We start from the raw sequence: 23,021 nt of genomic DNA, 5'->3' as shown, positions 1-23,021 counted from the left end.
GTTGTATAGATTATTTTGTGATCCAGGTACTAAGCATAGTACCCAATAATTATTTTTTGTGCTCCTCTCCCTTGTCCCTCTTTCCACCCTTAGGTAGCCTCAGTGTCTGTTGTCCTCCTCTTTGTGTCCATGTGTTCTCATCATTTAGCTCTCACTTATAAGTGAGAACATGCAGTATTTGGTTTTCTGTTCCTGAGTTAGTTTGCTAAGGATAATGGCCCCCAGCTCCATCTATGATCCTGCAAAGGACATGATCTCATTCTTTTTTAAATGGCTGCATAGTGTTTCATATGTACCACATTTTCTTTATCCAGTCTACCACTGAGGGGCATTTAGGGTGATTCCATGTCTTAGCTATTGAGAATAGCACTGCAATGAACATACAAGTGTCTTTATGATAGCACGATTTACATTTCTTTGGGGGGGTGTGTGTGTGCATAGATATATATCCAGTAATGGGATTGCTGGGTCGAATGGTAATTCTGTTTTCATCTCTTTGAGGAATCATCACACTGCTTTCCACAATGGCTGACCTAATTTACATTCCCACCAAGAGTGTTCAAGTGTCCCCTTTTCTCGGCAACCTCACCAGCATCTGCTATTTTTTGACTTTTTAATAATAGGCATTCTGACAGGTGTAGGATGGTATCTCACTGTGGTTTGGATTTGCATTTCTCCAATGATCAGGGATACTGAGATTGTTTTCATAGGCTTGTTGGCTGCATCATTTCTTCTTTCGAAAAGTATCTGTTCATGTCAAAGGATGATATTCAATGTATCATTCAATCCTCCAGTCTAACTTCCTGATTTACAAATAACTGTTCCCTACCCCTCAAAGAACGTAGAAACACATGTGTAATTTGGAGATCCACTCTGCCATCTTTATGGTGTTCTACTACAAATGAGCAATCTTAGTCACAATGCTCTTCTTTACACTATAATTTTTCTATTTTGTTTGTAGAATATCTATACCTTATTTTCTTTAGGTTTCTAAAAAAGTATTCTTAGGATGAACATTTAGCAGATTACCTTTGTCGTCTATGAGAAAAGTATAGGAGGCCAAAGAGTCTTGGTAATACGTCACGTCTTCAAGAATATAAGCCAGATTCACGTCCACACCTACAATTCCCAGAAGTAGGTTTCCAAAATAACAGGGTTTACTCACAGTCATTATCAAACCTATGGGTTAAAAACAAAATAAATCTAAAGAATAGCAGAGAAGGAATTGGACAAAGACTGGCACTGTGCTCCGGTGAATCATGAAGGCTTCTACCAGCTGTCTCCATTTTGTTTGGAAGAAAAGTTTCCCATGTGGTCCAGTAATCAAGCACTGCCTTTGCAGACAGCGTAATAAATGAGTTAGAGTGGGAGGGAAAGAGCGATCTTTGGCAGCTCAGATAGCGCAGTTAATTCAAATGGAAGCAATTTCTATGTTTTCCACTACTTTTTCACCTAAAAAGATAAGACATTCCAGATCAGTGCAAAACATCAGCAGCACTAAATACATTTTTTCTATTTCGTGAAGTAGGTAGATTCAGCTGAACTTGAAAGATCAATGGACAATGAATCTAAAAACTGTACTTATAGTCCAGCTGCACCCCTTTTGTATTGTACAGGTGACATCGGATATAACTTCTCCGAGCCTTGGTTCACACATCTGCTTACTTTTTTTTATTTTAATATTTCGAGATGAGGTCTCACTCTATCACCCAGGTTGGAATGCAGTGGTGCGATCATAGCTCATGGTGGCCTCAACTGCCTGGGCTGAAGTGATCCTCCCTCCTCAGCCTCCCAAGTAGCTGGGATTATGGGGATGAGCCACTGTGCCTGGCTCATACACCTGTTTAAAGGATACAGCATTAACTGCTTTACTGATTTCTAGGAAATGTTAGATCAAAAGAGACTATAGATAAACGAATGCTTAAAAGGTATTATTACTATACCCCATTAATGCATCCTTTAAAGAAAGGTGAAAACAAGGGGAAAAAATCTTAGAAAGGTACAGTATCTGAACATACAGAACTTCAAGTAGCTGAAGGAGGAATTAAGTTTCCAAAGGAATGTATTTCCAGTCATTCAGGCCAGGAGTTCCTACATTTTTATGTAAGGGGTCAGACAGGAAATATTTCAGGCTTTGTGGGCTACACAGTCTCTAGTGCATAATTTTTCCTTCTTTTTTTTTTTTTTTAATAACCTTTTCAAAATATAAAGACCGTATTTAGGTAATAGGCCATGAAAAACAACAACAACAACAACAATAATAGGATAACTAGGGAAAGGGCAAAGCACACAGGAGGAAAATGCAGAACAGAGTGTGCTGATGGTGGGTCAATGCATGGCCCTGAGATCGAGACACCTGGTTTCTCCTCGTGGCTTCCCTACTGAGTTTGGTAAGTTGTGCTACGTCTTGGAATGAGTCTCTCCATATATCAGATGGGGTGCGGGGGTGAGATAAAATGATCTTTACGATCCCCAACAATTATACAACCCTATGGCTCTAAAGAAAACTCTAAACAAAAAGATGGATTGTTTATCTTTATCTTGATTTTGTGTTTTCCTGTGCTTGATGTCATGTTGATGTCTATCAGCCTATCAGAAAGCCATTCTTCTAGAAACATCCAGCAAAGGGATTAAACACTCCTGAAGGCTTCTACAAAGAATGAGCTTCTACACAGAGAATTGCATATGATGTCCACTTGAGGTATTATCGAGTTGCTATGGTTGCATAGGCCAACTAAATGCATCATTTGGTAAGAAGAAGTGGATACATCACTGAAAAAGCTTCTGAAGTCATGCAACGGGTCTCTATTTTGGTTTCAAAAGCATTTTTTTAAGCAGTTCATATTTAGAATGCTATCTGTTTTAAAACGTTTTAAAATAACAGGTATTTAAGAAGGTTTTAGAAATGCATTTTGGAGAAGGTTTTTCCCAGGTCTCCCAGGATAAATAGCTTGTAGGCGGCAGGAGCAGGCTGAGAGGACCAGCATGGAGACAGAGGTCACAAACTGCCTGCCACAGTCCCCTGAGCTTTAGTCTAGGATTAAAGCCATTTTCATAGATCAGTAAAGTACAACAGAAATACTCAGTGACTGAGATGTCTGTTCGCTTCAAATTTCTATTCTCCTCTGGACAGGTTGAGAACAAAGTCTTAAAAAAGAAACACAATCTTACTTTTCAATTATCAACTGGGACAGAAGACTCTTGATCCCATTATGGCAAATAAAGTATGCTAAGCTCCTGTTATACTGACAAAATCCTCAATCACTCTCTCTGCTTTAACCTAAAGCACATAGATTTACTATTTAAAAAGAAATATGTTCAGTAACTGATATTTTAATCTGTGTAGGTTTTGAACTACAGTCACATAAACATGGGTTTCCCTAGAATCAAGCCTCATGTCATGGAGTTCGAGGATGTGTCACTCAATAATTCTAGGGACTGAAAAGACAGACACACTCCAGCAGAGGAATTCAATAGGTCTGTGAACCAATCACTGAAATCCACGGCACAGGATTCATAACACAGGCCCCAAGGAGTAAAATTTGGATGGTATCAGGCAACAGGTGGCCCAATTTCTACATGTGATTTGGTTTAAAGCATTCAGGGTAAATCCAGCTCTCTGGATTTAGGAGGGAGTCCCACCCTACCTGATACCACTATTGATAATAGAATTTGGCTATATAAACTTCTGAGTTTGTGAAAAACTGGATTTCTACATCTTTTGTCCCTTTCACACAGTATTAACAGGAATTACTGATTTGCCTTTCTCTTCTCAGACTTACAAGCTTACTGAGGGTAGGAGGTGAGCCTCACTCATCACTGCCTGGCACAATGCTTGGCTGGCACTCAGTAATGTAGGCTACATGCATAAAAGGTAACTTGGATTTAAGACTTCATGTTTTCACTAAAAAGGGAAATAATCTTGTCTAAAAGTGGGAGTTTCTATTCTATATACATGTGTAGGCCCTGACAGTAATAGGAGTGATTTTAAAAAGTGAGGCTGGGCATGGTGGCCCACACCTGCGCTTTAGGAGGCAAAGGTGGGAGGATTGCTTGAGGCCAGGGGGTAGAGGCTGCAGTGAACTATGATCACGCCACTGCACTCCGGCCTGGGTGAGAGGGAGAGGCCCTAGCTCTTTAAAAATAAAAATTGAGATATAACGGCAGTTGGCTTATTTCTTCCTTATAGAAAGAGAATGTCTACCTAGTTTCTAGAAAACACCTTCTCTATAGGCTTGTTACTTTTTACAGGAGTTTAAAAAAAATTCATATTTGTGAATTCATATTTGTTAGTTCCTAGCTAACAAAACATAAATATAATATCTCAAATGGCAATGGTGCCTGTCTGGCTAATAATTAGCTACTTCTTCAATTTTCTTCTCTGTCAAGGAAGGAGAGAGGGGAGGATATAGAGAAAAGCGTGGAGGAGGGAAAGAACCTGGAGAAGTAAAAGAAAAAGATCACGCGTTTACTGAAAATATACTGTTAGGCATTGTTCTAGATGTTTTATTATTATTGCATTTAATCTTCGCAACTGCCTTGAGAGAAATGTTGTATTTTCTGTTATATTTTCCAGATTCTATTTCATAGGTCAGGAAATTGAATCCTGTGAAGGTTCAGTACTTTACTCAACATCCTGTTATGGGTAACTTAGGCATCAGGATGATGGCTACGCTGATGTTAGTAATAATAACAATGACAACAACAAAGGTAAAATACATTTAATAAATGAAATAAAAACAGTAATTATAATTGAATGGTATGCCGGTCATGTGTTATCATATATTTTATAATATCTAGGTAATCCTAGATTAACTAGATAATGACAGGTCATATATGTTATCTAGTTAATCCTAATCTGAAAGATTTACTATCCCATTTTACAGGTGACGAAATGGAGAATTAACACCATTAAATAACTTACCAAGGACAACACCTCAAGTGGAAGAGTGGAATTTGAAAGCCCATCTGAGGCCAGGCCCGTGTTTGTGCCATGATACCGCGTTGCCTTGTCTCAGGCTGAATCCTCGGCACTTCTGAGTTTCATTTCCCATGTGCCATGATATAAAGCTACTCTTTAGTCCTAATTCACAAACTTTTGGATATTTGAGAATCCTCACATAGCTTCCCCAGAGGATATATCCATTATGTGTACTCTGGCCAGGGTAATAAGGAAAAACCTGGGCTGGGGATTTCTGCTGTACAGTACAGAGCTATAAGACAGGTGGCAGGGGTGCTAAGAAATCCTATGATCCTGAGAAAGAGGTGCCCATTTCTATCCACCCAATTCTTTTCCCCTTCCTTTAACAGGAAGTTTATGCAAACTCACCATCTCCCATCTCATCAGAGAAGGGGAGGCTGAAGACAGCTTCGTCAATCATCCGGTTGGGAAGGTTTGTGTAGAACCTGCCCACTGTGGTCTCCAGGTTGCTCAACTGGTTCAGCACCATCATGCTGCCCTTAATCACAGGCAAGGCCGTCCGGTCTGGCACACCGTACTTCCCTGAATTCTGTTCAGCTAGATCCCTCAGAAAAGCCAGCTCTTTCAAACCAGTCACCCCATCTAAAATGGAAAGCCGAGAGAAGACCACAGAAAGCAAAATCGTTTATATTCATTCAACCTCTTGCCATTTAGATCAAATACAGGCATGGATGAGGTCTTGTAATACCAAAGGGGTTTTTGCAGAGACCACGTAGACTCTGGACACAAATACCAGTTCCTGCTGAGGAAACAAAGCCTGAGGCATGGTCTTCCCTGAGATAGTCAAGAGGGGAAAGGGACTCTTCACAGGGCAATGATGAAAAACATATGCGTAAATAAAGGAGTCCCATTCAGTAAGAATGTGTTTTCCCCATAAGTTAATTATAAAATGAAAATTCATTTCTGCATTTAATATTTAAAAAGAAAAGTAATAATTAACACATCTGCATTTAATTTAATGTAGTAGATGAAACCATAAGAGTTTTAAAGGATAGAGGTTTATCCTTTCATTCCTTACTTCTTCACCTATAAAACCACTTGCCAAAGTCTCATGCAACTAAATGAAAGAATTATGGACTGCATTTACTGATGCTTCCAAACCCTGTTTCTTTAAGCTCATTTTAATTATAAACATATTCATACTTGATATTGTTAAGATAATACTGAATTTGATTTATTTAATATAATTTTTTTACATTTAGAGGGTTTTGAAAACTTTGTACAAAATTTAGGCATACTGGGAATGTATTGTTCTATAACATCTGTAATTTATAGCACAAAAATAAATGTAATACTTTTTTTTTTTTAGTTTGCTATTGTTGGAACATAGTCAAAAGGATTAGAAACTGATTGCATATGGGCACTGTTGTAAACGAATTCAAAATGATTTCAACCACTACTGAGGTTCTACCACTTCATTTTAAAAAGGTTTTGTCTCATGTTCCTGAAGATTTCAATAGCAAACCATGAACTATTCAGTCATTAAAAAGAATCTGAAGCTTTCATGGTTCATCTACCACATACGTCTTTAGCATTTCTACATAGAGAGTGTACATACTTCTAGCACTGGAAGTCCACTTCTAAAATCATGGCAGAATAAAATAAAAATTAATTTCTTTCCCCCACCCCCTACCTTTTTTTTTTTTTTGAGACAGAGTTTCCTTCTGTCACCCAGGCTGGAATGCAGTGGCGCAATCTTCACTCACTGCAACCTCCACCTCCTAGGTTCAAGCAATTCTCATGCCTCAGCCTCCCAAGTAGCTGGGATTACAGGTATACACCACCTAAAAAAAAATGCCTGGCTATTTTTTTTTGGATTTTTGGTAAAGATGGCATTTCACCATGTTGACCAGGCTGGCTTCGAACTTCGGGCCTCAAGTGATCTGCCCCTCTTATCTCCCAAACTGCTGGGATTACAGGCGTCAGCCACCATGCCTGGCCTATCATTTCTTTCTTAAAACACATTATATTTAAATAAACTTGACTTTTGCTCCACGCATGCAATACTAAAGGAAAGGAAAAAATATCTGGGCCAAATTAAGTCAGAATCAGATTATTGTTCCCTTTGCGTGGCACAGAGCTGAGATGGAGGGTGAGGGGTACACTCCAGAGTAAAAGTTAACACCAAAGACACGATTGGTACCTGATCTTATATCCTTGAGAAGCTCACAGAAGTAAAACAATAAAAGAAGAAAACTCAAGCAATAAATAAATTTCCCTTCTTTGTCATGTACTGCTTGAGTCTCTCAAAATGTAAAAGAAAAGTGACAAACAAGAATATCTACTAGGCAAAGAAGAGTAGCATGGGATGGAAGGTTATGGAGGATTGAGTATGAGGTGTTACTCCATCATGAGATTTTATGCAGCAGTGGCGGTAGGTCAGTAGGGTGGCTGATTGGTAAGTACGCTGGGTTGCCTATTATCAACATGGTCATGCTAGAAACTACATTTCCCAGGATCCTCTTCTCTAGTATGCTACCAGGTTAAAAGTGCAAAACGTGAGGGCTATATTGCGAGATTTGGGGGACAAAGAAAGAAGTGGTGAGAGACAGACACTGAGGGGCCAGAATGCTCCAGTTTGTCCTACTCTTCTCTGTGTTCAGCTCCCTTTCCCAGCTGCTGACCTGCTCACTGATAGCAACCCCAGGCATGTTCCAGATGCTTCACTTAGCATGCACGGGGGCCAGCAGCAACAAAAAGCCAACATCCTTCCATGGACTTCTACACCAGGTCTCCTAAGTGGTCTTCTGTGTTCGTAGCTTCCAGACTTCTCAGACTTCCCAGCAGGCCCCAACTTGGTTACTAAACTTTCTGAGATGTCAACTCCCCATCTTGGGTCTTTCATTTTTTTTTTTCCCACAATTTCTCCCAGTTTCTCCCACAATTGTGTGTATTCTAATTCTGACAATAAACTCTTTTTTAAATTTAATTTTTATGGGTACATAGCAGGTGTATATATTTATGGTATACATGCGATGTTTTGATACAGGTGTTCAATGTGTAATAATCATAGCAGAGTAATTGAGGTATGAACCACCGCAATCATTTATCATTTCTTTGTACTATTAGGAACATAAAACTTCTACTGTATTAGTTATTTTAAAATATATAATAAATTACTATTGACTATAGTCACCCTGTTATATTATCAAATACTATATCTTATTCATTCTATCTATTTTTGTTAGATAGAATGTAACCATTACCAATCAATACCCATTAACCATTTCCAATCCCCCCAACTTCTCTGGTACCCTTCCCAGTCTCTCATCCTCAGTAGTTCAAGTGTTTTATTTATTTTATTTTTATTTTATTTTTTGAGACAGAGTCTTACTCTACTGCCTAGGCTGGAGTGCAGTGGTGCCATCTTGGCTCACTGCAACCTTTGCCTCCCAGGTTCAAGCGACTCTTGTGCCTCAGCCTCCTGAGTAGCTGGGAATACAGGCATAGGTCACCACACTTGGCTAATTTCTGTATTTTAGTAGAGATGGGGATTCACCATGTTGGCCAGTCTGGTCTCGGACTCCTAACCTCAGGTGATCGGCCTGCCTTGGCATCCCAAAGTGCTGGGATTACAGGTGTGAGCCACTGAGCCTGGCCCAAGTATTTTAATTTTTAGTTGACAACAAATTCTTTATTCCAAGGTTCTCTTAGTCAATCTGTTTCCCTATTTGTAAGTAAGGTAAGTGTGTCTACTCTAGTGAACCACACGTAGAAACAGCATTCTGAGAAGGAAAGAGAAAACTGGCAGTGAGGATGTGTGTCTGGTTAGATTAAACGAGGAAAGATAAGAGAAAAGGATGCTGAGATGGAAATAACTAGAGATTCTAAAGTATGGAATTACTGGAACACAGAAAGTGTGTAAGAGACTCTGGTTGAAGAATTTAGGACCAGTGAAGGAATGGGTGGCAGCAAGGAAGTAAGGAAGCATCTGCCTGGGCAGACCTTCAAATCTAATGGAAGAGAAGCAATCCCTTCCTTTTGGGCCTCCTTACTCCTCTTCTATTGAATTTCATTCATCTTCTGTGTCTACCTATCTTCCTCACTGGGTCATAAGCAACTCGTAGACAGGAACTTTGCATAATACAGCTCTGAAACCTCAGTACCCTATGTTGTACATGGTAGGTGGTCAGTAAATTTTATTTTCCTCCCTTCCTCCTTTTCTCCCTCCCTTCCTACCTCTCATGAATGAAAGAAGCCAACACAAAAGAGAAAAGAGCAACAGGTGATCAGAGATGACACTGACGGGCACGTGCCCAGGCATCCTCACTCACCTCACCTGCGTTCAGTCCTGTGCTAAGCGCTCAGAATGCAAAGAAAACTAAGACATAGTTCATGCCTGAGAAGTTCACATTCTTGTGGAAAGTGGAGGCGGGAGAGAGAGAGGACAGTATGTGAGCACCTTACTACAGTATAATGGGAGACATGCTTATCAGAATTAGGCACAAGGTGCCAGGGGACAAAGAGGACTGGACAGAGATCTGGGCCTGGATGGCAGAGCTCCACCTCTGAGCCATGCTGTCTGAGAGAGGAAACCATATAAGCTTTCATAAACTCTTTTCACTGGCTTTGAGGACTCATTCTTTTTTTTTTTGTTTTTGGAGACGAGTCTTGCTTTGTCGCCCAGGCTGGAGTACAGCGGCGCGATCTCGGCTCACTGCAAGCTCCGCCTCCCGGGTTCACGCCATTCTCCTGCCTCAGCCTCCTGAGTAGCTGGGACTACAGGCGCCCACCACCATGCCCGGCTAATTTTTTTGTATTTTTAGCAGAGACAGGGTTTCACCGTGTTAGCCAGGATGGTCTCAATCTCCTGACCTCGTGATCCACCCACCTCGCCCTTCCAAAGTGCTGCGATTACAGGCGTGAGCCACAGAGCCTGGCCTTGGAGGACCCGTTCTTTACCAGGTACTACATTAAGAACTTTCAACACAATCATATATTGCTTATTTATTATTACAACAACCCTATGCAGTAGATTTAACTATTTTTGATTTCACAGATAAAACTGCAGTCTAAAGAGATTAAGTAATTTGCCGTAAGCCACACGACTAGCAAATGCAGACAGCAGCTAAGGACCACTAGACGACAGCCTGTGTTCTCTCAAGTGTGGTCTAGAAAACATTTGGAAGAGAATCACCCTGGCCAAAATGAAGATTCCTGAACCCCTCCTAAGAGGATATGAATAAGAATCTGAGAGCAATGCCTGGAAATCTGCATTTTAAAGCCATTTCCCAAGGAATCCTTAGCACATCAGAATATGAGGCCCACTGTCCCTAAACCACATGGTTCTACATGGAAATTTTGCAGGTGACAAGAGAAACAAAAGATAGTAGGTGGGAAAGGCTGCTCAAGACCTGGCTTTTTTTTTTTTTTTCTTTTTTTTGAGATGGAGTCTCGCTCTGTTGCCCAGGCCGGAGTGCAGTGGCCAGATCTCAGCTCACTGCAAGCTCTGCCTCCCGGGTTTAGGCCATTCTCCTGCCTCAGCCTCCCGAGTAGCCGGGACTACAGGCGCCCGCCACCGCGCCTGGCTAGTTTTTTGTATTTTTTAGTAGAGACGGGGTTTCACCATGTTAGCCAGGATGGTCTCTTATCTCCTGACCTCGTGATCCGCCCGTCTCGGCCTCCCAAAGTGCAGGGATTACAGGCTTGAGCCACCGTGCCCGGCCTTTTTTTTTTCTTTAGACAGAGTCTTTCTCTGTTACCAGGCTGGAGTGCAGCGGCGCAATCTCAGCTCACTGCAACCTCTGCTTTCTGGGTTCAGGTGATTCTCCCGCCTCAACCACGCCCAGCTAATTTTTATATTTTTAGTAGAGACAGGGTTTCACCACGTGGGCCAGGTCTTGATCTCTTGACCTCGTGATTTGCCCACCTCGGCCTCCCAAAGTGTTGGGATTACAGGCGTAAGCCACCGTGCCTAGCCAAGACATGGCCTCTTAAACACAAGAGAAGATGGCCACTTTGAATACTGAGGGCAATGGGCCTGAAGATGTCATGGAAGAAAAGCAATGTGTTAATAGGCGGAGAGATACAATACGGCTAGAAAACAGTGCTGCACTCAGACTAGCGGACAGATTGAACAGCAGAAGGGGAAAAATGGAGTAGTAGCTTGAATTTGCCAATTGCTAAACCCTTTTACATTCTGTCATTCAATAGCAGCACAATCCATTTTAATGAGTGTTTACTGTACATTAAGGCTAATCCTCACAACAACACTGCAAAGTAGATAATGCTTATCTCCATTTTTCAGCTAAGGAAGCTGAGGTGGAGAAAGTGGCAGAAGAGGCTTCAGGTGGTGATTCTGTAGGAAAATGTGATATTCACAGATCGGTAGCACAGAAGAATCTAGGTCAGTGCTTTGGCTTCCTGCAGCTTAAACCAATGAGATAAGTTAAAACCTTAGATAATCCTAGAATATGAAGAACTGAAAAGAAAAGGTGGGGCGGGGAGATGCTGTATAAAATCCTCTGCAAGACCATGCCAGTGGAGAAGAGGTTTAGAAACAAGCAGTTAGCTGGAGAGACAGATGAAGAGAAAGGAACCTCGTAACACGCCCTAAATACCAACATCAGGTAGAGAAAGAGCTGCCTGGTTGCCTTTTCCCATAGCCTTCATCCAAGCACACTGTTATGATTCTTCTTCTTCTTTTTAAAGCAGCATACACTTAGAGGGATCTTTGATCTGAAAGGAAAATCTTGAAATACTACCTACCGTTCATGAGGGCATAGGTGAGAATCATTACGGAGTTGTTTAGAAAGCTATTTTCTTCATTGATGACTCGGAGAGTTGCTTTTTTATCTTCTTCCGAAGAGTCCTTTGATGTAATGCCAGCTGACAGGTAAATGATGACCATGTCTGTATCTAAGCAAAAACACATCAATTGAATGCTCTATTTGGATTCTGGCTAAAGGCAGCAGTTCAGTTTCCTGTTCATGTCCTTGGACTTCCCCACCTCGAGGACCTGCCTAGCCCATGGTTCCTAGTTCCTCCCATTTGATGCTGTGGCTTTCATCCTCCCGCTTCTGCCTTTCTTCCATCCCACCCTTTCTGGACAATGAGGCCACATTTATGCAGCATCGGGTAAGGATGTTCCACATATATTTACCAGATAAAAGGAGGTGATTTCCTTTAGGCACCCATGGTTATAGTAATTTAAGCCAATCCAAATGGAAATCTCTCCTGCCTTCCGAAACAGATGATGCAGAACGGGACTTATCCTTTCCTCTGTGATGCAGGAACACCACCAGGAATGCTTGTTTCTTGAGGATCAGGCTTTAAAATGATGATTCTTTCAGGGCTCTTCAGGCACATAATGTTATTTGCTCCTGTACTAAATATCTCTAGGTAATTTTCATTGAAAAATCTCATCAGTAGAGCAGTGAAACATGGACTTAGAAGCCAGTTGACTGTGTTCAAAGCCCAGCTCTGCTACTTACAAGCTGCATCTGGGTAATTGAGGCAAATTTCTCAACGTTTCTACACCTAATTTTCTTTGTCTATAAAATGGGAGTAATGACAGGACTGACTTAATAGTGTTGCTGTGAAGAATAATTGGTTATTTTAAGTAAAGACTATCAGCAAAAAGGTGATGACAAAAAGAAGGTAAAAGAGAAAAAAAAGAAACTACAACATACACACAAAATGAAAACTAAAACCATGCCACTGGACTGAAGTAGCAGCCCTGAGTTAGAATTGAAATTATTTTCCAAACAGGGCTGAGAGGTAGAATAACTGAGAGTTAGGTTGGTCCAGTAGAACTTCTGTCAAGTGGATTGACTGAAAAAAACAAAGGTGATAAATTTCCTACAATTAGAGATAAATAAGCAGAGGCTAAATGACCACAATAAAAAGAGGGAAGTCAGAGAGCTGGACTTTTATATCCTCTTTCTAATCTACAATTCTTTGATTTAACATATATGTATATGTGTTAAATATATATGTTAAATATGTGTGTATGTGTGTGTGTGTATGTGTGTATGTGTGTATATATATCTGTATTAAGACTGAGTCTTGTTCTGTCACCCAGGCTGGAGTGCCGTGGCATGATCTCAGCTTACTGCAACCTCCCCCTCCAAGGTTCAAGCGATTCTCATGCCTCAGACTACTGAGCAGTTGGGACTACAGGCACATGCCACTATGCCCAGCTAATTTTTTGTATTTTTAGTAGAGATGGGGTTTCACCACGTTGGCCAGGCTGGTCTTGAACTCCTGACCTCAAGTGATCTGCCCGCCTCTGCCTCCCAAAGTGCTGGGATTACAGGCATGAGCCACCACGCATGGCCTCGATATATATTTTTAGGACATTCTACATATTTTTTACTGAGAAATAAAAATCTATGTAATATGTTATATACTTATTTCTTCAGGTTTTTGTTATTGTTTTTTAGTTGAGGTTGCTCTAAAGTGACTGTGGCAGGCAACCTCAAACTTGGTCCCTTAGTGATTCCATGTCCTCCACATTCATTCACCTCCTAGGGTAGTTGCCTTCCTTGAGTGTGGCTGGATTTAGTGAGTCACTTATAATGACTAGAATGCAGCAGAGGTGAAGGAACATCAAGACCAAGACTAGGTTACAAAAAGACTGTGGCTTCTGCAAGGGGGGGCTTTCTCACTCTGAAGAAAGCCAGCTGGCAGGTTGTAAACAGTCCTATGGAGAGGCAAGGAACAGAGGCCCTTTGAATTGAAAATCCTGCCAGCACAAGTGTGAGTGAGCTTGGAAGCAGCTATTTCCCCAGTAGAACTTTGAGATGACAGTAGCTTTGGTCAATAGGTTGACTGCAATCTCAAGAAACTTGTAGGGCTAGAGGCACCCAGCTATGCCGTGCCCAGATTCCTGATATACAGAAACTATGAGACAATAAAGATGTATTAAGCTACAGAATGTTGGAATAATTTGTTACACAGGAATAGTTAATGAATACGGTTACCCTTTAAAAAATTATCCTAATGGTGAAGACACAAAGCTTGAATTTCCTTCAGTTTACACATTCCCATTTTAGACTTAAGTATTCTTTATTATGCAGAATTGAACAGTTAACTTATAATGTATGAATGTCATAGATAACTGAACTTGACTGTAAGAAATAAATGCATTCAAAGTTCCTCTTATTTACTCCTAATACTTAATACCAATTTTGATACTTGAACATTCTCTAGTGAACATTAACTGCACATTTAAATTTCACTATTTAGTTATCAGAGATTAGGAAGTAAATGCTGATGCAAAAAGAAAATCTACACATTTCAGGAAGATTCTTGTCTTAAATTAGATGTCAACAAACCAGATGTCAATATTTTTTCAAAGTTGTATACACAGTTCAGTAAATTATTTTATAAGGACCCTAAACAGTTCATTTAAACTTCAGACTGAAAAACACAAAAACAAAAATTGCTTGAGTCCCTAGTTGGGGGAAACATATAGATATAGATATAGATATAGATATAGCATGAGGAGGATCTATGGTATGACACAAACCATCTGCTCATCGCAAAAGTACATGTGATAAATTCCTGGACACATTTAGGCTGACCTAAAAGAGAACCCTAGTGTCTGTTTTCTCACTTAGCCTTATGATTCTGCATAAAATACACTGTCATTTAGAGCTGTTTCTAGGGCAAAGGTCCATGTTTGGAAAGCCAGAAGGCTTGTAGCCCTTGAGCTCCTTTGGTAGCCAAGCACATTTTCTTTCCATTCCAACAATAAGACATACACTCTGTAAGTATCCCTGCTGGCTCTGCCCAACCCCTGACTCCATTCCCACCTTATCCTCAAGAACAATTGAGTTATTTTTCCATTCTTATCAGATCTGTCAAATTTGGTTTGATTTGTATTTTTAATGCATTGGGATATTTCCTTTTTAGTCACCCAGTTAGAGCAATTTTAGGGGAGAGTAATTATAGGGACTTGGGGTAGAGCAGAGATGCAGCATGTAACTGGAAGAAAATGTAATAGCTCTCCATTTGGTGAGTCTCTCTATAAGCCACCAGGCATGTCTTGGGGTCAACATCAAAAGGGGAAGAGCAACTCAAATTTGGGCTTTGCCCATACCATTAGGTCTCCACTCTTAACCATCTTTAATTGAGGTTCATTATGATCCTCAACTAATCAGCTCCAAAACAAATTCAGAACAAACAACTCCAAGGAGTTAATGCTGTCAGTTAAAGATCTACCATGAGACTGAAGAAAGGGTCAGAACTGGACAAAAGTTTTAGACTTTCTGGTTGGTACAAGGCAAATTAGTGTCAACCAACAATGATTTATGACATGTAGTTTATTTTTATATGGCTACCAATGTGGGCATACTACAGTGTACTTTCATGTACAGACTAACACTTGCAACGATCGTCAAGAGTAGGTCTTATTTATTTGAATAACCTCACAGGTGGCAACCAAAACAGGACCAGATATACAGCAGACATTAAATAATTGTCTGTAGAGTGAAGAGAAATAGTGATGTATAGAGTTTACAATAGAATAAACTTCTAGGAAGTATATACAGACCCCTCGCTATAGTGTTGCCTAGGCCATGGCCATCTTTGGGCCTAAGGTCAACTTAGGACATCTAGGGTATCTAATCTAGTTTAGCTGGAGCTAGAAGTCTTATAGGAAACTGAGTATCATAATAATCACAGCAAATACACATTGGATATTTATGATGGAATCTTGGATATTATCATCCCTCCATTTACAGATTAGGAATCCAGGTCTGGAGAAAATAAAACAATATAGACAAATTCACAAGGTTAGAAAAATTTCAGAGCAGAACACTGGTTGAAATCCATAACCTGCATAACTCCTGGGCTATACAGCCTGAGAGTACCCTGGGACCGCTCCTTAACAAACTGGACAGCTCATTCCTGAAGTCTTTTCTTCATACAAACTAATCTAGATTATTTTTTCTCTAAACTGTCAGTAAAAGCTATAAACTAGAGGCCAGTGAGCCTTAGATACATCTTACTACTTGGCCTAAAAAGGGCTCCTTTGAGTATTTAGAAAACCGTGCCTTCAAAATTTGTCCAAGTCTCTAATGGTCAATCTTCTTGCAATGTTTTTGTTTGCCAACATTAAGAAAAATAAACACAGAAAAATCCAGAGGAGAAATGCCTCCCATCAAACCAGCCTCCTGCTCACATGCAGTGCAGGAATGTCTGTGAGAAGAGATTTAATGAGGTCTTTATTCACAGCTTTAAAGCTGGAACAAATGTCAACATTTGAAAATCAAGGGATTTCACATGAAAATCCAGATTTCTGGCATCTCTTGAAACAGAAGATCTGGCAGCACTGGGCAGACATTCCTGCTCAATGGACTGAACAGAGGAGCAGCTGCCCTCTGGATGGTGCATGCTCCGTGTGACCATGTTCTCCAACTCATCCTCATTACCTTCCCCCAGCTCACATGTGCTGTCTGGCCACTGTGGGCATCTGAGTTTGCGACTGCTAGTCTAACATTTCTCTCCATTATTTGAAAAGTGTAATAATCGAAACTAGACTTTAAAGATGGTTCGATGACAGAATTCAGTAGAAAGAACACTTCTAGTGAGGAACGCTGACGGGTGGGTGGCGTTGACAAACAGGCCAATCTGCCTTGAGTACTTGAGTTCAGCCTTGTTAACTGACCTTACTGAACCAAGGGCAACTTTACACTCAGCCACCCCATAATATTGGTTTGTGGATAGCTGATGCTTGCCAAAGCTGGTAGGCCAAATTCTAAGATGATCTAAATGAGCAACATCCTGTATACTGAATGTGTGCATAACCTGTAACTTGCTTCTAAGAAGACGACTATGGCAAGTAATGAGCCATTACTCCTGTGATTGTGCTACGTATCCTTGCAAAGATGGATGGATGTTTGCCGAGGTCCCTGATAAACTCACTCTGAGTTAATCACAAGCGAGAGTAATCTGATTAAATCAAGAGGGATAGTGGGGCTGATTTACTCAGACGAGCTTGTTACAGGAGGGTCCAAGCCTTCTCTGAAGCCAGGGATTTGAAGACATGCTCTTCCATTGGCCTTGAAGAAGTAAATGAAATGAGTCTCATAGTTGCAAGGAAATGAATTCTGCCAACAAACATGGGAGCTCATGTTTGTTGAATCTTAGCATGAATGAACCTTAGCATGAAACTTAGGACTCTGAATGTACAGTAGTCCTGCTAATACTTTGATGGTAACCTCGTGAGACCCTAAACAGAGGACTCAGCTAAGCTGTACCCGGACTCCTGACCCACAAAAACTGTGAGATAACAAATGTATATTGTGTTAAACTGCTAAGTTTGTGGCAATTTGTTATGCGGAAACATAAAACTAACACACCATGTACCATCATTAGTTATAATTACAGTAGCTTCCTTCTTTTGAGGATCCATTATGCGCTAGGCACTATGCTTTGCATTAATCAGTGCTTAGCTTAAACACAGACACAATGAAGTGCTTGGAAATGTATTCTTTAAATTTATCTCAATAGGATACATTAATGTTTTCAAACAAAGAAAAAAAACCGTAAACAGATTTTTTTTTTTTTGAGATGGAGTCTTGCTTCGTCACCAGGCTGGAGCGCAGTGGCACGATCTTGGCTCACTGCAACCTCTGCCTCCCGGATTCAGGAAATTCTCCTGCCTCAGCTTCCCAAGTATCTGGGATTACAGGCGCGTGGCACCACGTCCAGCTAATTTTTGTAGTTTTAGTAGAGACGGGGTTTTACCATGTTGGTCAGGCTGGTCTCGATCTCGTGACCTCGTGATCCGCCTGCCTTGGCCTCCCAAAGTGCTGGGATTACAGGCATAAGCCACTGCACCTGGCCTATAAACAGATTTTTTTAAAATAAAAGGAAAAATGAAATAGATTCCTTTAAGTAGTTCCAAAGCATGAGCTCCATTTCAAATATCTTTTCCTGTACTTTAGCATGCATCCTAATTCCAGATTTTCTTTAATATATAAAAATTAAATTAGAGGCCAGGCGTGGTGGCTCACGCTTCTAATTCCAGCACTTTGGGAAGCTGAGGTGGGGGGATCACAAGGTCAGGAGTTCAAGATCGGCCTGACCAACATGGTGAAACCCCGTCTCTACTTAAAATACAAAAATTAGCCAGGCATGGTGGCGCATGCCTGTAATCCTAGCTACTTAGGAGGCTGAGGCCGGAGAATCGCTTGAACCCGGGAGGTGGAGGTTGCAGTGAGCCGGGATTGCTCCATTGCACTCCAGCCTGGTGAGGAGTGAGACTCACTCAAAAAAAAAAAAAAAAAAAAAAAAAAAAAAAAAAAAAAAATTTGAATTAGAGTGCTTTTGTACATCTGAAAGACTGTGCTCATCTAAATGACAGCTGGTTAGAAGAAGGAAGGATCAAGGCAAGAATTCCTGCTGCCTGCTTCAGGTCCACGTGTGCACAAGCAGACATTCACTCTAAGTCAAAGAGGAAGCAAAGCTGACAATTAGCATTAGAAAGGATGTGGAGATTCCCTTAGGACATAAGTGCAGACATGATCTAAATAAAGGGGCAGGAAGAGAAGGCTCAGAGAGTCAAGAAATTGTACAGACTGACCATCTTTGATTGGGAAAGATGAGAAAAATCCAGTTAACATCATAGTATTTGATGATGATGAAGACAACACATGACAACTTTAACCCAAATGAATTTTTTTTTTTCTTTTGAGACAGAGTCTCGCTCTTTCGCCCAGGCTAGAGTGCAGTGGCATGATCTCAGCTCACTGCAACCTCTGCCTCCTGCGTTCAAGTGATTCTCCTGCCTCAGCCTCCCGAGCAGCTGGGACTATAGGCAATCGCCACCACGCCCGCCTAATTGTTTTGTACTTTTAGTAGAGATGCGGTTTCACCATATTGGCCAGGCTGGTCTCGAACTCCTGACCTTATGATCTGCCTGCCTTGACCTCCCAAAGTGCTGGGATTATAGGCATGAGCCACCGCACCTCACCCCCAATCAATTTTTTTTAAAAATCCCTCTACGCTGGGTGCAGTGGCTCATGCTTGTAATTCCAGCACTTTGGGAGGCAAAGGCAGGTGTATTGCTTGAGCTCAAGAGTTTGAGATCAGACAGGTCTCAGTCAGTGAAACCCTTTCCTTACCAAAAATACAAAAATTAGCTGGGTGTGGTGGTGTACGCCTGTGGTCTCAGCTACTTGGGAGGCTGAGGTATAAAGATTGCTGGAGCCCAGGAAGTCAAAGCTGGAGTGAACCATGATCACGCCACTGCATTCCAGCTTGGACAGAGCAAGACCCTGTCTCAAGGTAAATAAATAAATAAATAAATAAATAATAAAATCTCTCTAAACATCATTGTGTGATCAATTTACAATATATTCCTATTGCCATCTTTATCTATTATGCTTGTAAGTCCTCTGAGAGAACGCACTCACTTGCTTGGAACTTTGTGTTATTGTTTGTGCTTCGAATCAGCTGAAATGCCTTTTGGAATCCCACTGCGTGCTGGGTAGGACTGTCTGAAGACTTCACGTTGCTAACAAAGGTGGACATTTTCCTTTTTGTCTCACTGGTAGCTGGAGACAAGAAGGTCTTATAGCACTGGTCTAGTGAGCAAGTCCGGACGGTATCTGCCACAGTTAACACAGAAATCTGCAGGAAAGAAAAAAAAAACAAAAACCAAACCAAACCTGTTATCCTACCACTTAAAGATTTATTTGTTTGTGTAACAGAAGAGCCCAAGGAACGAGAAGGCCTACAGAACAGATTCTGAGAGTTTCAAAATAAATCCCTGGAGCCATCAATCTATCAAATTTGAAAAGGATCCATAAGGACTGGTAAAGTGGGGAAACCCCTAGAGTTTGGTTTTTGTTCCAAGATGAAGGAGTAGTACTGTGTTCATATATAACATTAAACACACACACAAACTATTTTATGCAGAGAAAAGTCATAGCAAGAATGAACTATCCTGGTTTTCAACCTGGAGGTGAGGGTGAGGGTAAGAGAGTACGGTGTGTGTGTTTTAAGCCACTAAGTTAGTGAGCAAAACCGCTGGAGTTGGCAAAGTCAAAATGATGAAGCAGAAGATGTCCACACGCAATAGATTATCATTAGCTGTACCCACACCTCTCTCCAAGGTGTCCCAGAGATTAGTCAGCCACTAGTAGCTTTCCCTTCTCCCTGACTTCCCAACAATCTTGTGATAAAGTTCAGCCATCCACCAGCATCTAAATCCCCCACCCCTCTCCTCCTCAGCATAACCTCCAGTGTGAAAGTCATGGCTAATTAGAAACCTTACCATGAGCCATAAAGAAGTATAAGACTAAGGTTGGTGGTAGTTACAAAAGAGATTTTTGGATTGGTGGCTGCTTCCTCAAATATTAGAATAATACTCCTTTCCCAAAGTCCTTTTAAAGATGGATTTAAAAAAATATACAGATGGTCCCTGACATACAATGGTTTGACTTTACGATGGTGCGAAAGCGATAGGCAGGCAGTGAAGCTGTACTTTGAATTTTGGATCTTTTCCCAGGCTCCTGATACTCTCTCATGGTGCTGGACAATGGCAGGGAGCCACAGCTCCCAGTAAGCCATGCAATCACAAAGGAGAACCGCTGATACAGTATTCTGCAGTGTACTACTGTATTCAATAAACTACATGAGATAGCCAATACTTTATTATGTTATAAAATAGGCTTTGTGTTAGATGATTTTCCATAACTGAGGGCTAACCTAAGTGTTCTGACAATGTTTAAGGTAGGCTAGCCCAAGCTATGATGTAGCTCAAGTGTATTAAATGCAATTTCAACTTATGATAGATTTATCCGGATGTAACCCCATTGTAAGTCAAGGAGGATCTGTTATATCACAAAACAATAAAGTACTTTAAAAAAGGCATTCAAGGAGAACCTCATGCCATTGGGGTCACAGGGGTCACGGTCACCTTGTCATGTTCATCGATGGCACTGAGGATGACCTGAGCAGCGTCCTTGGCAATCTGAAGCTGAGTGTCTGTGACCGAAGCCCCGTGGTCCAGAATCACGACTATGTGCTTTGACTGCGGCCGGACTGTAGAGACGTAGATGGGTCTGCAGGGAGAAGAAGCTCTCTGGGATCAGTCTTGGTTTAGGTAAAGGGCCTCAACACAGCTGTGAACATTACAGTACACGGGCATGTTGGTCTCTGTGTTCTCCCAGAGATGGCACAAGGATGGAGAGATCCACATGGAAGGAGAAACCATACTGGTGCATTGAAAATAATACCTAAGGCAATAATACCTAAGACAACAAGACAACAAGGTGTGTCTGTGGAACAGGTATGGATAATTTATGCCTTTAAAGATCAAAGCAGACAAGAGAAGCTTTTCAGCAGCAAACTCTTTTGGAGGCTGGCTTTTTCAGCATCACTAACATCCTGCTTTTCTCTCTCTCTCTCTTTTTTTTCTCAGAGAAAAGCAGGATGTTAGTGCTCTTTAACTCAATGCATTCTGCACAGCTCAAAACTTCTAGTAGTTAAAATCCTCATATAAAATATGCACAACCTCTGCTTGGTATTGCCCGGTGTACCTGTTTTGCTAAAGGGTGTGGATGTGGCGGCCCCTTGGGCTGAGAGATCAGTCAAGGAGAAAAAGGTCCCCTCACCAGGGCTGGATTATCCTCTGCAGACTTGCAGAGTGGGGCTTGGCTAGAAGTGAGGCAGGCTATAACCCATGAGCATGCTGAGCAGCTTTGAATGGCAGGTTTGGTTCCTCTCTTCTCATACAAAGGCTCCTGCTAAGAGGCCCCTTTCCTTTCTGGACTGAAACAATTCACATAGGTCAGCCACCAAAAGGCCCCTTATCTGAGCATTTAAAACTGTGCCATCAAAATTTGTCCAAGTCTGTGATAGCCACTCTTCTTGCCAGGTTTTTGTTTGCCAACATTGAAAAAAAGGGGGTTGGGGGCAGCCACAAAGGAGAAATGCCTCCCATCAAAGCAGCCTTCTGCTAATGTGCAGTGCAGGAAGGTTTGTGAGAAGAGGTTTAATGAGGTCTCTATTCACAGTTTTAAAGCTGGAACAAATTAGAAGGAGTTTAAGAAAGCAAATCAGCCTCAAGAGAATTCTCTCCTTTACTGACACCCCTAAAACACTAGATTTTCCTGTGAAATGTTAGATGCCAGCTGAATCACAAAAGCCTGGGCACAAATTAAGAAATGTAGGCAAAGTACCAAAAAAACTCAAAATCTGGCCAAATTTACACTAGTTGTTCTCAAGCCCAAAGTCCTGCAGTAATTACTAAAGTACCACTATATTTTCACTAGTCGATATGATTGAGCCACTAGGGAAATGGAATAAAAAGAATCCAGGAGAGGTAGCTACAGAAATGAAACAGAGAACAGAAAAGAAGGAAAATCTGATCATCTCAACACTGACAAGTAGGTCAAATATTTAACTTTTTAGATTCTCCAAGCTAGGTGGGTGGATTTTCTTTAAAATGACACACTTCCTTTGTTCAAATTCAATTCACATAAATGAAACTTGGGATATGTGTTGGCATCATCACATTAAGTTGTTAAAAGCTGCTTTAGTGGGATATATAAATAGTGATGTTAAATGCACAAACTGGGGGGACGTCCTCATAGAATGACTGGTATCCACCAGTTCCTTTCTTGTGTTGCTATGTCCTGAAATCCATTCCATACTTGCAATGAATGTAGAGAACTTGGAAAGGCATCATAGGAAAGCAGTTAGGACAAGAGATGCGAATCGCAGTCTATGAGGAGAGAAATGTGGATTATTTAGCCAAGGGAAAAGAGGTTCAAGGGCTAATTAGTGCAGATTTAGGGTGGAGACACATGAAAACTTTCCAAATTGCCTTGTGTTGGTGAATGCTGATTTTGACAAAGTTTCACTTTCCTTTTTAAACTTTCCTTCACGGGTGCTTCGTTAAAATCAGCAAGCCACCTAGCCTATCTCTTCTTAGAAGCAAATGAGAATTAGATGGTTCATGGTGGCCTTTGTTCTCACGAGAAGCCATGGTCATGGCTTCTGGTCCAGTCTCCAAGACACTCAAGTCTTCACCAGAATGTATGGGGAGGGAAAGGAAGAAACTAAACACACAATAAAAATA

General features: G+C 41.1%; 1 protein-coding gene across 6 annotated transcripts in view; it reads right to left on the bottom strand.

Moving 5' to 3' along the window:
- Nucleotides 1–23,021, bottom strand: part of CACHD1 (cache domain containing 1) — a 225,073-nt gene that overhangs the window by 39,576 nt on the left and 162,476 nt on the right. For all 6 annotated transcript variants that reach the window (XM_031669497.1, XM_031669496.1, XM_031669501.1 and 3 more), the window contains 5 exons: nucleotides 20,856–21,000; nucleotides 19,348–19,564; nucleotides 11,690–11,839; nucleotides 5,330–5,563; nucleotides 1,030–1,179 (listed from right to left, as the gene is read on the bottom strand). In XM_031669497.1, coding sequence (XP_031525357.1) covers nucleotides 1,030–1,179; nucleotides 5,330–5,563; nucleotides 11,690–11,839; nucleotides 19,348–19,564; nucleotides 20,856–21,000 — 896 coding nt within the window. The remainder of the gene's footprint in view (nucleotides 1–1,029; nucleotides 1,180–5,329; nucleotides 5,564–11,689; nucleotides 11,840–19,347; nucleotides 19,565–20,855; nucleotides 21,001–23,021) is intronic.

This window comes from Papio anubis, chromosome 1, assembly GCF_008728515.1.
Source record: "Papio anubis isolate 15944 chromosome 1, Panubis1.0, whole genome shotgun sequence".
Lineage (NCBI taxonomy): Eukaryota > Metazoa > Chordata > Mammalia > Primates > Cercopithecidae > Papio > Papio anubis.
This window is presented reverse-complemented; position numbering and strand designations above follow the sequence as displayed.